Genomic DNA, 18,551 nt, shown 5'->3' with positions numbered 1-18,551 from the left:
TATATTAATATAACAATGCTGGTTGTGCAAAGCTGGGAAATGCGTAGTAAGGGTGTTATCTATCTTTTTAAACAAAAAACATTTTGAAGTAGACTGTTCCTTTAATAACACATGTACATTATTACACAATGGGCAAGATTACATATGCGACGTCACCCGCAAAAGCCGGCGACGCTGTTTTTTTACACGGTTTTGGTATCACATATAAGGCGCCGCATATAAATGCGCTGCGTATATTTCACCTGTTGCCAGCGATTTTTACTCCCATAAGCTAACATAGAACCGTTTTGCAAATCGGTATCACATATTCAGCGCAAGGACTTACGTGGCGAAAATGGAGAAATTTTACTCCATTTTCACCTCACCACACATAGGCAGACGCAGCAAGCCTTACGCTGAAAATGTGAGCACCGTAACTCCCTTAACTGGCTGAAAATATTAACCAACACCTAACGCATGCGCCATATCTATCTACCTGTCAACCGCCAACCCCCACCACAATAACTAATAAAATATATTAACCCCTAATCTGCCATTAACCCACATCGCAATTAACATAATAAATGTATTCACCCCTAATCCGCCATTAACCCACATCGCAATAAACCTAATAAATGTATTAACCCCTAATCCACCATTAACACACAACACAATAAACCTAATAAAACTATTAACCCCTACTTCATCAAACCCACACAACAAAATAATTCTAATAAATATTTTAACCCCTAATCCGCCAAACCCCCACAATGCAAATAACTAAATAAATTACTATGCCCCCAAACCTAACACCCCCTAAATTAACCCCAATTACCTAAATGAATAAATACTAAATTACTATTAAAATAAAAAAGCTAACATTACTTAAAAATAAAAAATCCTAAAATTAATCTAAGATTACAAAAAATAAAAAAGTCTAACATTACATAAAATAATAAACCAAATTATCAAAAATTAAAAAATTAAACCTAATCCCTATGAAAATAAACCCCCCCCCCCAAAAAAACACAGCCTAATCTAATATTAACTACCAATAGCCCTTAAAATGACCTTTTGTAGGGCATTGCCCTAAGTTAAACAGCTCTTTTACCTTAAAAAAGTTCCCCCTCTAACAGTAAACCCCCCCAAAATAAAAAAAACTAACACAAAAAAATCCTAAACTACCCATTGCCCCTAAAGGGGCATTTGTATGGGCATTGCCTTTAAAAGGACATTCAGCTCTTGTACTGCCCTTAAAAGGGCATTCAGCTCTTTTAAGAGTGCCCAATAAATCCCTAATCTAAAAAAAATAAAAAAAAAGCCTAAGTCTAACCCCGCAAATAAGTACTCACCGTTCCTGAAGTCCGGCGGAGAAGGTCCTATTCCAGGCGGTGAAGTCTTCTTCCAAGCGGCCGACATCTTCTTCCAAACGGGATTTCTTCCTTCTTCATCCAGGACCAAACCGGCGCAGAGCGGAGATGAGCGCGGAGCAGGACCGGTGACCGCGGAGCCATGGATCCTCCACACTCCATGGCTTTGTGGTCACCGGTCCTGCTACTCCGCTCAGCGCTGGCTTGGTCCTGGATGAAGAAGGAAGAGGTCACCGCTTGGAAGAAGATGTAGGCCATTTGGAAGAAGACTTCACCTCCTGGAACAGGACCTTTTCCGCCGGACTTCAGGAATGGTGAGTACCTATTTGGGGGTTAGACATATTTTTTTTATTTTTTTGGGGGGGGGTTTGTTATGAGGGATTTATTAGGCAATCTTAAAAGAGCTGAATGCCCTTTTAAGGGCAGTAAAAGAGCTGAATGTCTTTTTAAGGGCAATGTCCATACAAATGCCCCTTTAGGGGCAATGGGTAGTTTAGGATTAGTTTAGTGTTAGTTTTTTGTATTTTGGTGGGTTTGGTGGGTGGGGGTTTTTACTGTAAGGTAAAAGAGCTGTTTAATTTAGGACAATGCTCTACAAAAGGCCCTTTTAAGGGCTATTGGTAGTTAAGTATTAGATTAGGGTGTGTTTTTATTTTGCGGGGGATTTTTTATTTTCATAGGGATTAGGTTTATTTTTATTTATTTTTTGATAATTTGGTTTATTAGTTTATGTAATGTTAGACTTTTTTTTATTTTTTTGTAATCTTAGATTAATTTAATTTTAGTTTTTTTATTATGAAATAATGTGAGCTTTTTTTAATTTAATTGTAACAGTATTTTTTAATTTAGGTAATTGGGGTTAATTTAGGGGGTGTTAGGTTAGGGGGCTTAGTAATTTAATTAGTTATTTGCATTGTGGGGGTTTGGTGGATTAGGTGTTAATAGATTTATTAGGATTATTGCATTGTGTGGGTTTGGCGGATTAGGGGTTAATAGTTTTATTAGGTTTATTGCGTTGTGGGTTAATGGCGGATTAGGGGTTAATATATTTATTAGGTAGATCGTGATGTGGGTGAATGGCGGATTAGTGGTAATACATTTATTAGGTAGTTTGTGATGTTGGGATTGGCGGATTTAGGGGTTAATACATTTATTATTAGTTCCGATATGGGGGTGATGGTGGATATAGGGGTTTTGATGTGTCAGGTTTATTTTTGGAAGGCGTGTTAGACTTTTACGGGAGATTTAACTTTTTTTTTTCTTAGGCGCGCCAGTTTCTAATGTGCCGTAAGTCACTGGCGACTCCAGAAATTTGTATTTACGCACATTTCTGGACATCGCTAGTTTATCCGATTTACGACACTTTATGAACTGCCAGCACCATATATGTGATTCCCCGATGTGCGAGGGGAAATTGCAGGCGACGCGGGTTTCAGCAGTTACGCTGAAGCCTGCGCCGCATATGTAATCTCGCCCAATATTGTTAGCAGATATTGAATATTGGGCAACCTAAAACTTTCCTAATTGAAAATTAAACTGAATTGAAGATCTTTGATACACAATAAATCTCATTGTATTGTTTATGTTTATCTTTATTTTTTCAGAAAGGAAACACAGCTCTGCACATAGCATCGTTAGCTGGACAAACGAATGTAGTGAAAGTGCTTGTTACAAGTGGAGCCAATGTCAATGCACAATCCCAGGTAAGAAAGACTTTAGAAATTATTAAAGGGCCACTAAAGTCAAAATTAAAGTTTCATGATTCAGATAAAACATGCAATGTTCCAATATACTTTCATTATCAAAGCATGCACATCCTTATATGCACACATTCACATCCTTTATATGCACACATTCTGAGACTCCAGCTGCTACTGAGCATGTGCAAAAATGCACAGTATATAAGTATATGCATTTTGTGATTGGCTGATGGCTGTCACATGATACAGGAGGAGGGAAATTGGATTAACTGTGAAATTTGCCAGAAAATATTCTACTGCTTATTTCAAAATTCAAAGTAAGTACTATTGCATTGTATTTGTATTGTGTATTTGTCAATTATTCAATTTTATTGGATTTAATGGTCCTTAAAGGGACATAATACTCATATGCTAAATCACTTGAAACTGATGCAGTATAACTGTAAAAAGCTGACAGGAAAATATCACTTGAGCATCTCTATGTAAAAAAGGAAGATATTTTACCTCACAATCTCCTCAGCTCAGCAGAGTGAGTTCTGTGTAAAAAGTTATGCTCGGCTGCTCCCAGCTGCAGGTAAAAATAAAAAAAAATGAAGAAATGAACAGTAGCCAATCAGCATCAGCAGTGCTGAGGTCATGAACTCTTACTGTGATCTCATGAGATTTGACTTAACTCTCATGAGATTTCATAGTAAGATTCCTTTACCTGATTGGTGAAATAATATGAGAGTTCACGAGGCTCATCCCCTAAGCTGTCCTAGGACAGACACACTAAAATGCTGCTTAGAAATCCTTTACAATGGGATGTGGCTACTGAGGAACTTTTGAGGTAAAATATCTTTCTTTTTTACATAGAGATGTTCAGGAGATATTTTCTAGTCAGCTTTTTACAGCTATACTGCATCACTTTCAAGTGTTTAAACATTTGGGTATTATGGCCCTTTAAATAAAAAAAATAATAAAAAAAAAATGACATTTAGGTGCAGGTTTTTGATAGATAAACTGTACTGGATTAATACCCCAAACTCTATTTGTCCTTTAATCTAAAGTTCTCCATTCAGGAATCAGGATGTGAGCTATGTATCTCGCTTACAAGTGTAAACTCTGTTTCTGTATGCAATGGCGCGAAACATACATAAAGAATAATGCTCAAAAAACTGTTAGAAATGTGCATTGACTATGCAATGTAATAATTGGACCAGTATTTTGCATAAAAAAACTTGTATAGTATGCTTCCAAATACCCGTTAAAACCCACTGCACTATGCAAATTTACATTATGCCATAAAAAAATTATGCTGAAAAATCGTATGCACTATAAACAGTAAAACACATATTTACAGTACATAGTAGTTTCCGAGAACAAAGTTAAATGGTAAACAAGAAATTTAAAAAGTTTGCTGTTTCTTTTTTTAAACTAGTTGTTTTTTTGGCATTTTTTATACTCCTGCATGTTGAGGTTTGTCTGTATCCACCAATACAGCGGTGTCAGGGTCCCTACCAGCCACTAACCATGTTTGTTGCATTGTCAATGTAGAGCACATATTTTCTACAAGTTTCAGTATAAAGGTGAACATATTTTATGTACATAGTGATATTTAATTGCTTTTCATCTGATGTTTTGACTTTCATGTAAGCAGCACTCTACCTCAGTTAGTTAAAGGAATATGAAACCCAATTTTTTTCTTTCATTATTCAGATAGAATCAGAGCATGCAGTTTGAAGCAACTTTCTAATTTGTTCCTACCAAAAATGGGCTGAGCTCCTAAGCTTACATTTCTACTTTTTCAAATAAAGATACCAAGAGAACGAAGAAAAAATCATAATAGGAGTAAATCAGAAAGTTGCTTAAAATTGCAATCTCTATCTGAATCATGAAATTATAATTTTTACTAGACTATCCCTTTAAACCGAATTTTAACATTACAGTCTGTCTGGTTTCATATCCCTTTAAAAGCTGTGTGTAGTCCATTTTATTAAAATAGTTCCAATATGATTTTGCAAAGTAAAATGTAATATTTGCAATAGTTGAATTTATTAAATATAGTTACAAATTCAAAATGAAACATTTGTCATTTTTCAAATCCAGTTTTTGGGGTATATTCAAAAAGTTACATAATTTCAAATGTATCTGACTAAAATTATGTTTCAAGCCATTTGCCTATTTCCATGTTTATTCACAAATAGATGCAAAATGATACAGGTAAAAATCAATGATACAGCAAAAATCAAAACAAAAACAATTTAGAGGTTGATTCCAATGTTTTTCCCCGTTAATTGAAAACAGAAATGGTCGTATTTTATTTAGAACAAAGTGATCACAATCTTTCTGAACAAAGCCGAGATTGATAACTTCCATAATATCCATTTTCCCACAATGGCACCTTGAACTACCAAAAATGGATGTCGACCACTGAAATTCTAAATGGTTTAAAGGGACATTCAGGTCAAATTAAATTTTAATTATTCAGCTAGAGCAACAATTTTATACAACTTTCAAATTTACTTCCATTAAAAAAATGTGTACAGTCTTTTTATATTTACACTTTTTGAGTCGCCAGCTCCTACTGAGCATGTGCAAGAATTCACAGAATATACGTGTTTGCATTTGTGATTGGCTGATGGCTGTCACATGGTACAAGGGGAGTGGAAATAGCCATAACTTTGAAATTTATTAGAAAAAAATCTAGTATTCATTTGAAGTTCAGAGAAAGTGCTATTGCATTGTCTTTTTATCATGCATTTGTTGATTTTGCAAATCTGCTGTATTTACTGGTGTGTTTTTATAAAGTGTGTGTGCATCCTTGTGTGTGTGCGTGCATGTGTGTATGTGTGTGTGTATGTGCATGCATACAGTAGATTTGCATAATCATCAAATGCATGATGAAAATACAATGCAATAGCACTTAGGGGCTGATTTATTATCTGTCGGACATGATACGCTGCAGCTATCATGTCCTCCTGACATCGCTGAATGCCGACAGCATATGCTGTCTGCATTCAGCATTGCACAAGCAGTTCTGGTGAACTGCTTGTGCAATGCCCCCCCCAGCAGATTTGCGGCCAATCGGCCGCTAGCATAAGGTGTCAATCAACCCAATCATATCTGATTTGGTTGATTGCTGTCCGCAGCCTCAGAGCAGGCAGACGAGTTAAGGAGCAGCGGTCTTAAGACCTTGTTAAATCGGCCTCATAGTCTGACAAATTTAAAAGTTATGTCTATTTCAAACCTGCAGTCACGATTTATCAAGCAGAGGTCATTAGACCGCTGCTTCCCTACCCTCTTCTCCACCTCTTAGGTAGAGAATTTCAATCTGCGCAGTCTCGTCCGACCAGGGAGATTGATAGTTCCTGCCTGTACACGATTGGCCATGCACAGGCAAGGGAACGGGATTGCACGTGGGAGCAAAATAGCGCTTGTGTGCAATATTAAATTCCGGCAGCGGATTGCTGCCCGCCAGAGGAGAGCTAGGCCAGACAGGGGTGAATATGTACGCCCCTGTCCGCCATTGATTGACAAATCGAGCCCTATGTGTTTAACAGTTTGATCTTCACACAGTTTTATAATCCTTTAACAATTTCATTGATTTTAGCTATGGGTTTTTCAGTGCAGCTGTTTCTGGACAAGTTCTGCCACTTTATGCTATGTGTACTTTCCAAAGCTCACAAAAGCGCGATCTTGTGAAGTGACCTTGACTGCTTTATGTGATGACATTTACAGTGTTACAGTTAACCTTTTACTGCAATTCTTTATCATTAGCCAAACTCCTCCCACAATTGCACGTGTCTGCAGCACTATATGGCAGCAGTTTTTCAATAATGTTATACATTAACAAGAGCACTAGATGGCAGCACTATTTCCTATCATGTGCTGCTCCAGACATGTGCACGCTACCTATCTAGATATCTGTTCAACAAAGAATAACAGAAGAATGAAGTAAATTGGTAAAAAAACAAATAACCGATAATAATAATTTTTTTTTATTAAATTCATGAAAGAAAAAATATGGGTTTAATGTTCCTTGAAGTATAGTATGATTTTCACAAAGATGCAAAATGTAAAATGTCATCGCAGTATGATGTCATCGTAGAAAATGCAGCATGTCTGCAGAAAAAAAACACAGGCAGGAACTGAGAGCACTTTCACTTTGCAGCGTTGCTCCACATCAGGCTGTTCTCTTCAAACAGTGCTTAGCTCTGGCTGCACTGTATAAGTTTTCCTTAACACAGTGCAGCCAGAGTAAAGAACTCTTTGAAGAGAACAGTCAAATAAAGAACAGCACTGCAAAGCGGCAGCGCATTCATTGATGACTGTCTCTCAAGGATTGTTTTTAGCCCCCGTCCCCTAGCTTTTCTCAGGCTGCTAAGCTGTGACTTCTGAATGTAAGACGTTTTGTGAATAATGAACCCTTTTTATTACTACATTTTTACCTTGTAATTATGTGATATTAGACCAAGAGCAAAGGAAATAAATGTATTCAAGAGACATTTTTAAATACTTAATTTTTTTTTTCTCTGCAGCTTATTTGAATGCAATTTTCAACTGCTGCAATATATTATACAACTTCAAAAATTGCTTTATTGTCCAGTAAATCAATACATTGCAATTGAGCTGGTGCTTTGGCGCAACTGCCTAATTTAAAATTTAATTTCAACATGGCCTGCAGAAAAATCCTCACTAAAAATAAATCATTGTAGAAAGTGAAAAAAAAATGTTCTATATAGATGATTTTTATTGAATCAGTGTAGGTGTTGCAGAATAAAAAAAATCACTTAAAGGGACATGAAACTCAAAAATTTTCTTTCATGATTCAGATAGAGAATACGATTTTAAACAACTTTCTAGTTTACTTCTATTTTCTAATCTGTTTCATTCTCTTAGTATCATTTGTTGAAGAAGCAGCAATGCACTAATGATTTCTAACTGAAAACATGGGTGAACCAATCACAATCAATATATATATGCAGCCACCAATCAACAGATAGAACCTAGGTTCTCTGCTGCCCATGAGCTTGCCTAGAAAAACCTCTCTTAGCAAAGGATAACAAGAGAAGGAAGCAAATTAAATAATAGAAGTAAACTGGAAAGTTGTTTAAAATTGTATTCTCTATCTGAATTATGAAAGAAAAATTTGAGTTTCATGCCCCTTTAAGTCAAAATTAAACTTTGATGATTCAAATAGAGCATGCAAATAAAAAAAGTTTCCAGTTTACTACAATTAGCGTTTTTATAACCAGCGCCTACAAAACAGACACAGCAAAGAACCTATCACAGCACAGGGAGTAAGTTGCCCAGAGGTGGGCAGCACATTTAACCCTTTAAGGACACAGCTTTCTGTTTGTTCAATTGTTTTATGACGGAAAAATTCCGTCATATGTCCTTAAGAGGTTAAAATATATACATATATATTTATGTGTTTATATGTGTATAGCAAAAAAGGAGTAGTACTGGATGCTCCGATAAAATTAGCAAAATTTATTATTCATCATTAAAAACGATACATGGAGAGACATGAAGACACAAGAGCAGGCGCAGCACTGGGCTTACGCGTTTCGGCTATAGAGCCTTAGTCATAGCATACAGGTGCTGGGCCTGACAGGTGCATTTAACACCTTAGGTTGATTCTTATTGGTTAAAAAGAAAATTTAAAAGAAAAACAACCCGCCCGCTTTCGGAAGTGTCATATGTGTTACATATAAAGAAGCAAATGCCTAAACAGAGAAATACACATTAAATTACAAAAGAGAAACATAATAACCAAAAAACCAAAAAAACGCAAGTGTAAACAAATGGTATTAAATTTGAGAGAGTCAAATAGAGCTGGACATTGATCCATCAAGGTTAGCAGTTAGACAAAGGGAGCACAATTGTATCCTCAGGTGCCGATGCTAGTAATTTGAATATAATAAATGACACAATATGCGTATCCAAAGCTATGTGATAAAATTACTTGAAACATAATTAATAAATTGTCTTGAAAGAAAAAATGCAGTTATTTTACATATAATAATGACCACAGTAGAGTGTGTGTACACAATAAGTCCTATGTAAACAGTAATTATTAGGTTATAAGTTGTAAGACTGAATGAGATGGGAAAAATTGTAATAACAATAAAAATAATAAAAATAGGGAACACGTTTATATTGCGTATAGAAAATGATCTACAAGTACATAATAGATAGATAAAGAGATTCCAAGGGACTGGTTACCAAATAAACTATCTGTGGGACTACGTCTCACTGTTGAGTGGATATATATGTAGGTGATAAGGCGCCCTGTGTTATGGGAAAAATATATACAGGTCAAGAGGTTAGATTCAGGAGAGATAACAAAAGACTGGTGGTTATTCCCAGTAATTTATTAAATCATACCTGGAGTTAAGTCCTTTAGGTATTCTGGTGTCTAATTTGAACATCCAGAATGCCTCTCTTTTGGCAAGTAGTTGACTAATATTGCCACCTCTGCTAGGCAGGACTACTTTTTCGATGATACACCACCTGAATGAACTAAGATCATTGTCATGTTTGCCATTGAAATGGAGTACCAATGGCGTGGTTGCTTTACCTATATTAAAGGATGATAGGTGTTCTCTGAGTCTTGAGTTCATATCTCTAGAGGTGAGTCCTACATATTGCAGATGGCATTGGGTGCAAGAAATAAGATATATAACATTGCTGGCTGTACAGTTGAGGCAAGACTTAATGTCAAAAGTTTGACCAGTAGTGTAAGACGTAAAATCTTTAGTCACCTGAACAAAGTCACAGGGTTTACAACGTCTACTGCCGTTGTAGACGTTGTAAACCCTGTGACTTTGTTCAGGTGACTAAAGATTTTACGTCTTACACTACTGGTCAAACTTTTGACATTAAGTCTTGCCTCAACTGTACAGCCAGCAATGTTATATATCTTATTTCTTGCACCCAATGCCATCTGCAATATGTAGGACTCACCTCTAGAGATATGAACTCAAGACTCAGAGAACACCTATCATCCTTTAATATAGGTAAAGCAACCACGCCATTGGTACTCCATTTCAATGGCAAACATGACAATGATCTTAGTTCATTCAGGTGGTGTATCATCGAAAAAGTAGTCCTGCCTAGCAGAGGTGGCAATATTAGTCAACTACTTGCCAAAAGAGAGGCATTCTGGATGTTCAAATTAGACACCAGAATACCTAAAGGACTTAACTCCAGGTATGATTTAATAAATTACTGGGAATAACCACCAGTCTTTTGTTATCTCTCCTGAATCTAACCTCTTGACCTGTATATATTTTTCCCATAACACAGGGCGCCTTATCACCTACATATATATCCACTCAACAGTGAGACGTAGTCCCACAGATAGTTTATTTGGTAACCAGTCCCTTGGAATCTCTTTATCTATCTATTATGTACTTGTAGATCATTTTCTATACGCAATATAAACGTGTTCCCTATTTTTATTATTTTTATTGTTATTACAATTTTTCCCATCTCATTCAGTCTTACAACTTATAACCTAATAATTACTGTTTACATAGGACTTATTGTGTACACACACTCTACTGTGGTCATTATTATATGTAAAATAACTGCATTTTTTCTTTCAAGACAATTTATTAATTATGTTTCAAGTAATTTTATCACATAGCTTTGGATACGCATATTGTGTCATTTATTATATTCAAATTACTAGCATCGGCACCTGAGGATACAATTGTGCTCCCTTTGTCTAACTGCTAGCCTTGATGGATCAATGTCCAGCTCTATTTGACTCTCTCAAATTTAATACCATTTGTTTACACTTGCGTTTTTTGGTTTTTTGGTTATTATGTTTCTCTTTTGTAATTTAATGTGTATTTCTCTGTTTAGGCATTTGCTTCTTTATATGTAACACATATGACACTTCCGAAAGCGGGCGGGTTGTTTTTCTTTTAAATTTTCTTTTTAACCAATAAGAATCAACCTAAGGTGTTAAATGCACCTGTCAGGCCCAGCACCTGTATGCTATGCCTAAGGCTCTATAGCCGAAACGCGTAAGCCCAGTGCTGCGCCTGCTCTTGTGTCTTCATGTCTCTCCATGTATCGTTTTTAATGATGAATAATAAATTTTGCTAATTTTATCGGAGCATCCAGTACTACTCCTTTTTTGCCGTACTTATTTCCAGACTTCTGGTTTGCTGCCGACTAGAGCACCACTCGTCCCACTTCGCGACTGCCCTATTCCCTACGCTACCGCTGCTGCACTTTGGATCACCTGGATTTCCTGGATCCCTCTGACGTAACAAACCTAAGGCGTTACAGAGGTGGATGCCGACCGAGACGCTGTTCTCGCCTACACGCACAGATTTGGAACCAGCAACACGCCGTACAGCGGCTGTGTCACTAACCGTCCAGCACCAAACCTGCCGACAGATGATCGTTTACAGTGAGCTGTGGAACCACCGGATTTAGGTGAGTCTGGCGTCTAGCTACTGACGGCCAGTGTTCCCATTGCCTCCTACGACTTGTACATTTGTGTTTGTGCTGAACCTCACCCGTATTCACAGGGGTGTACGCCAAGTGACTTTGTCTATTTGAACTGTTGGGGAATTAGGGTACAGTCGCCAAGTGCAATATCTTTGCTCATAGTGCGATTCACTCAGTGTGGACCACCTGACTGTTTCCTTCCTACTGTTTATATTGTTTATATGTGTATATACATGTAAATTTATATGTTTATATGTGTATATGCATATATATTTGTGTTTATATGTGTATATGCATATATATTTATGTGTTTATATCTGTATGTACATGTACATATATATTTGTGTTTATATGTGTATATGTATATATATATATTTATGTGTTTATATGTGTATATACATGTACATTTATGTGTTTATATGTGTATATACATATATATTTATGTGTGTATATGTGTATATGCATATATATTTATGTGTTTATATGTGTATATACATATATATTTGTGTTTATATGTGTAATTATGCATATATATTTATGTGTTTATATGTGTATATACATATATATTTTTGTGTTTATGTGTATATGCATATAAATGTATGTGTTTATATGTGTATATACATGTAAATGTATGTGTTTATATGTGTATATGCATATATATTTGTGTTTATATGTGTATATGCATATATATTTGTGTTTATATGTGTATATACATGTAAATTTATGTGTATATGCATACATATTTGTGTTTATATGTGTATATGCATATATATATATTTATGTGTTTATATGTGTTTATACATGTAAATTCATGTGTTTATATGTGTATATGCATATATATTTATGTGCGTATATGTGTATATGCATATATATTTATGTGTTTATATGTGTAATTATGCATATATATTTGTGTTTATATGTGTGTATATACACATATAAACACATAAATATATGTGTATATGCATATATATTTGTGTTTATATGTGTATATACATGTAAATTGATGTCTTTATATGTGTATATACATATATATTTATGTGTTTATATGTGTATATACATGTAAATGTATGTGTTTATATGTGTATATGCATATATATTATGTGTTTATATGTGTATATACATATATATTTATGTGTGTATATGTGTATATGCATATATATATATATTTATTTATGTGTATATACATATATATTTGTGTCTATATATGTATATGCATATATATTTGTGTTTATATGTGTATATGCATATATATTTATGTGTTTATATGTGTATATACATGTAACTGTATGTGTTTATGTGTATATACCTATATATATTTGTGTTTATATGTGTATATGCATATATATATTTATGTGTTTATATGTGTATATACATGTAAATTTATGTGTTTATATGTGTATATGCATATATATTTATGTGTGTATATGTGTATATACATGTAAATTTATGTGTTTATATGCGTATATACATATATATTTATGTGTTTATATGTGTATATACATATATATTTATGTGTGTATATATGTATATGCATATATATATTTATGTGTATATACATATATATTTGTGTTTATATGTGTATATGCATATATATTTATGTGTTTATATGTGTATATGCATATATATTTATGTGTTTATATGTGTATATGCATATATATTTATGTATTAATATGTGTATATACATGTAAATGTATATGTTTATATGTGTATATACATATATATTTGTGTTTATATGTGTATATACATGTAAATTTATGTGTTTACATGTGTATATGCATATATACTTATGTGTTTATATGTGTATATACATATATATTTATATACATATTTGTGTTTATATGTGTATATACATATATATTTATGTGTTTATGTGTATATGCATATATATTTATGTGTATATACATATATATTTATGTCTTGATATGCGTATATGCATATATATTTATGTGTTTATATGTGTAAATGCATATATATTCATGTGTTTTGTTTATATGTGTATATACATATATATTTATGTGTTTATATGTGTATATACATATATATTTGCAGTTTAAAACCCAGTCCCCATGGACTGTTATGTAAAGGCGCTTTTCAATGCCATTTTTTCTTTTCTAACACACCGTATCCCCTCAATTTAACGCCTTATAACTGCTTTGTGCAGTTATTTTTTACACAAAATAAATATGGTCATATTTTTTTTATACAAGTAACTGTACACTTTCTTAAGGGGGCAATTGGGGGACATTCTTTAAATTAACCAGAGGTCTGACCTCTGGTTAATTGCACTTAGTGCAAGGTGCTACCGTGAGCTTGTGGGAGCATTAACCAGCCTCTTGTAATGGCTGGTTATTTAACGTGCACCTGTAAAAGGGTAAATTTGCCACTTTACGGGCACACGTTAAAATAGCGCTCCACTTGTAATCTAGCCCTAAATGTATTATGTAATACCACATTTAATATTGTATTTAACTAAATTTTCAAAACATATTGGCAAAACATTTTTTTTAAATGTCCTTCTGTGTATCGCAATGTGAGATTTTGAAATAATATAAATCACCCCAACACTATCTATGCTGGGCCAAACTGAGGTCATTGCTTCTCTCACCAATTTGTGTGAAATGCATTCCTGAATAATCTAATCGTTGTGCTACATGAGTTCTCTTATACAGGAATTTTCCACAGTGTATTCTCATAATTCTTTATCCAAATTACTGGGCAGAAGCACAGTGTGTCAGCACTGTTCGAGCAAACAGCGTTGTTGCTTGTCAAAATGTGCAGGAATCTACCTGTCACAGTTAAATTGATTAAAAAAAAGTAGAATAAGAAAATGCTTTAAACTATTATAGCACTTTATTATTACACTCTTGCTTGTATATAACTGTGTTTAACCCTTGCAAAACAGTTAAACACATTGTTAAAGCCAGCTCTACAGTTGCAATGCACTACTGGGTGCTGGTTGGTAATTCTTGGCTATGCACATATATCAATGGTTACTAAGGGCTGGATTACAAGTGGAGCGGTATATTGCATTTTCGCAATTGCGAAAACTCTGCTAGAGTTAAGCTTTTTGTGCAAGTCAGGTTGCGCTTGTATATTACAAGTTAAAAAAAACGTATTTTGCGCAAGTGGTAACCCGAATAGCACAAAAATCTGAACCTTGAATATCACGTTCACTTTCATGTATTCCCCCATAGAAGTCAACGGACAAGAAAAACTAACACCGACTATAGCATTTTCATAATTGCGCTAACCCAACATGAAAATGTGAATATTTCATATTCCAATGTTCTTAACATAACGGAATATGTTCTATTTATTCATAATTAAATATTTAGACATACATATGATATTTTTTAAACAAATATATATATATATACCTATATATATATATATATATATATATATATATATATATATATATATATATATATACAGTATATATATATATAGAATAAAGCTATCCTACAAACATATATATATATATATATATATATATATATATATATATATATATATATATATATATATATATATGTTTGTAGGATAGCTTTATTCTTATCCCAGGCATTCTTAAACCCCCCCACAGTGTTTGTCATTATTACCACTTGAGGAAGTTTATTCCATGAATCAATCAACCTTTTTTGTTAAGAAGTGCTTCCTCAAATTGCTCCTGAATCTACTACCCTTCTGCTTGAGATCATGAAACCTTGTTCTTGAATCTTCAATTTTATGTAAACTACTCACTGTTTTCAGCTAGAATCCAATAGTACATTGCTGCTCTAGAGCTGTTATATTATGTGCAGTAGTGCTGTAATAAAATGCTCTACACAGCGGTTCCCAAACTTTTTCAGGCCACTGCCCCTTGGTTCTATGAACTCACCATCAGTGCTCCCCTTACATAACATAAAAAAAAATATTTTAAACCAGGGGTCCCATTTATTAAAACCAGGATGGACAAGGTTTTCTTCCTGGGCATGGGGCGAGCTGGCAGCTTCGCAGCTTGCATTTAAAATTGCATAAGGAATTGTTTGTGTAGCCATGCCCCCTGCTTTTGCACACAGCCAATCATGTGAGAGCAGGGCTTGTCAATAATCCTGATTGGATCTGATTGGGGTGATTTAACTCTGAGAGCCTTGTTATAGCAGAGAGGTTAAGAGGCCACAGTCTTAAAGGGGACTCAGCAGTGCACAACCCTTAATAAAGATAATGAGACTATACAATCTAAAGGAGTGGCAATTAAACATGTTCAAACAATAAAATATATTTTTTAATTGAATTAAAACTGTATTACCCTTATCTTCTATACCAGCTTTATCAAGTCGATAGTCACTGTTCAAGAGTCTTATAAACCACATTTAGCAATTACTTCACTGGTAAAAAATTAATCCAATGGATGGGCTTGATGAAGCAATGCCAGTTTCCCTATCACTGGCTTTATGCCACAGAAGTCGTCTTAAATCGCCCTATTCAGAGATCTGGAGTTGATTTCTTTGCTTTGAGCACAGCTGTACTACTGCATCGATAAATCAACTTTTTAGAAAGTGTATTCTACTTACCAAAGTGTTATATAGTGCACCACTGGATTATTTCTGATGAAAGAAGACTTCAAAACCTTAGATGGGTGACTGTGTACAAAGCAACAGGCCTTTGCTGTGTTTTCTGCAACTACACAATGATTCTAAACAGTGCAGATGATATTAATAATGTGTGCTAATGTACAGCGCTGGCAAAACAAAGAATGCAAGCCTACAGTACAAGTAGTGTTAAAACCTCGGCCATGTTTTTCTAGACACTTATGAGTTACACATGCTGCAGGGTGTGCATAGGAAAACAGGAATTCCACCCCTGGACAGCACACAAATAGTGACCCTGGGCAGCACTATTCATGTTCCTCCCTGCACACCCTCTAGCATGTGTAACTCATAAGTGTCCAGGACAACATGGCCGAGGTGGAAACCCTAAGTACAAGTCACTGCCATTTACCATAATAAATTAAAATTAAGTTGCCGATATGCCTGAAGAATCATAGAAAAAAAAGCCTTGAAGGCAAAGAGCTGAAAAACTTCAAATACAAAGCGAGAAAGTTGTTTTGATTTGCGCATCTATGATAAAGCACAACAAAGCATGATAATTATACTTGGAGGGAGCCACTAGAATCCTCTTCCACTCCTTTCCTACTAGCACCCCCTATGGTAATTCCAGTGCCCCGCTTCCACCTCTTATGCCTATTAGTGCCCCCCTCAGTAATCCCATTGCCCCCCAGGGGACAGTGCCGCCCACTGTGGGACTCACTTCACTTTTATAAAGGGTCATAAACCTGCAAGAAGCAAATATTCTTATACATGTTTATTGCACTCTTGCCTGTATATGCTTAGCCTTTGCAAAATCTGCTCCAGGGCAGCAATGTAATTTTGAATGTGAAGACTGCAGGTGATTTTGAATGTGAAGACTGCAGGTGATTTTGAATGTGAAGACTGTAGGTGATTTTGAATGTGAAGACTGCTGGTGATTTTGAATGTGAAGACTGCAGGTGATTTTGAATGTGAAGACTGTAGGTGATTTTGAATGTGAAGACTGTAGGTGATTTTGAATGTGAAGACTGTAGGTGATTTTGAATGTGAAGACTGTAGGTGATTTTGAATGTGATGACTGCTGGTGATTTTGAATATGAAGACTGTAGGTGATTTTGAATGTGAAGACTGTAGGTGATTTTGAATGTGAAGACTGCAGGCGATTTTGAATGTGATGACTGCAGGTGATTTTGAATGTGAAGACTGCAGGTGATTTTGAATGTGAAGACTGTAGGTGATTTTGAATGTGAAGACTGTAGGTGATTTTGAATGTGAAGACTGCTGGTGATTTTGAATGTGAAGACTGCAGGTGATTTTGAATGTGAAGACTGTAGGTGATTTTGAATGTGAAGACTGTAGGTGATTTTGAATGTGAAGACTGTAGGTGATTTTGAATGTGAAGACTGTAGGTGATTTTGAATGTGAAGACTGCAGGTGATTTTGAATGTGAAGACTGCGGGTGATTTTGAATGTGAAGACTGTAGGTGATTTTGAATGTGAAGACTGTAGGTGATTTTGAATGTGAACACTGTAGGTGATTTTGAATGTGAAGACTGTAGGTGATTTTGAATGTGAAGACTGCAGGTGATTTTGAATGTGAAGAGTGCAGGTGATTTTGAATGTGAAGAGTGCAGGTGATTTTGAATGTGAAGAGTGCAGGTGATTTTAAATGTGAAGACTGCAGGTGATTTTGAATGAGAAGACTGCAGGTGATTTTGAATGTGAAGACTGTAGGTGATTTTGAATGTGAAGACTGCAGGTGATTTTGAATGTGAAGACTGCAGGGGATTTACCACCTTTGATTGGCCCTCTGGTTATGTCCAGTTCACTTCAGTAATGCATTGCTGTCCCAGAGCTTACTTTAGCTGTTAAAGTGATGGTAAATCCAGGCATTTGTGAAACACTAGGGTTGACCATTGGAACAAATAAAGGGAACTTTCAGTCATGAAGTATAAAATACTTAATCCTAAAAGCTCCTTTATTTGTTTGAAGCATTTGCCACACGGAGCTACTCAGACAGCTCATGGCAGAACGCTATTTTGTTGAGAGGTGACATTTCTATCTCTTAGCAAATAGCCGTGCGTTCCAACTGGCGCCAAGCCAGATAGCCCGCAAGGATATTGGCTAAGAGGTGTAAACATCACCTCTCAGCATAACAGCGTTCAGCCGTGGGCTGCTTGAGCAGCTCAATGCGGCGAACGCTTCCAACAAATAAAGGAGCTTTCAGCATGAAGTATTTACAATCACTTTAAGTGTGTGAGTGTTTAAGACCTTTGCAGAGGTTAAAGGACAATTAAATACAGCAAAATTGCATGATCAACAAATTTATATAAAAGGGCAGTGAAATCACACTTAGAGCCCGAGGATCAAAAGTTCACCACCAATAACAGGAAAAAACATGTTTAGCCTCGCAGGGACTGTCTTGGTGCAATTATCAAAGAAAATGGGCTGTTCATGTGAACGGCTGTATCCCATAG

The 18,551-nt window shown here is 35.3% G+C and overlaps 1 protein-coding gene across 5 annotated transcripts in view; it reads left to right on the top strand.

Annotated features, from left to right (window-relative positions):
* The window catches only part of ANK3 (ankyrin 3), a 1,320,989-nt gene that overhangs the window by 812,807 nt on the left and 489,631 nt on the right, over nt 1-18,551 (top strand). For all 5 annotated transcript variants that reach the window (XM_053692249.1, XM_053692250.1, XM_053692246.1 and 2 more), the window contains exon 5: nt 2,954-3,052. In XM_053692249.1, the coding sequence (XP_053548224.1) occupies nt 2,954-3,052 (99 nt within the window). The remainder of the gene's footprint in view (nt 1-2,953; nt 3,053-18,551) is intronic.

The sequence above is a fragment of the Bombina bombina genome, chromosome 9 (assembly GCF_027579735.1).
Source record: "Bombina bombina isolate aBomBom1 chromosome 9, aBomBom1.pri, whole genome shotgun sequence".
Lineage (NCBI taxonomy): Eukaryota > Metazoa > Chordata > Amphibia > Anura > Bombinatoridae > Bombina > Bombina bombina.
Note: the sequence above shows the minus strand (reverse complement) of the source record. Positions and strands in the feature narration are given on the sequence as shown.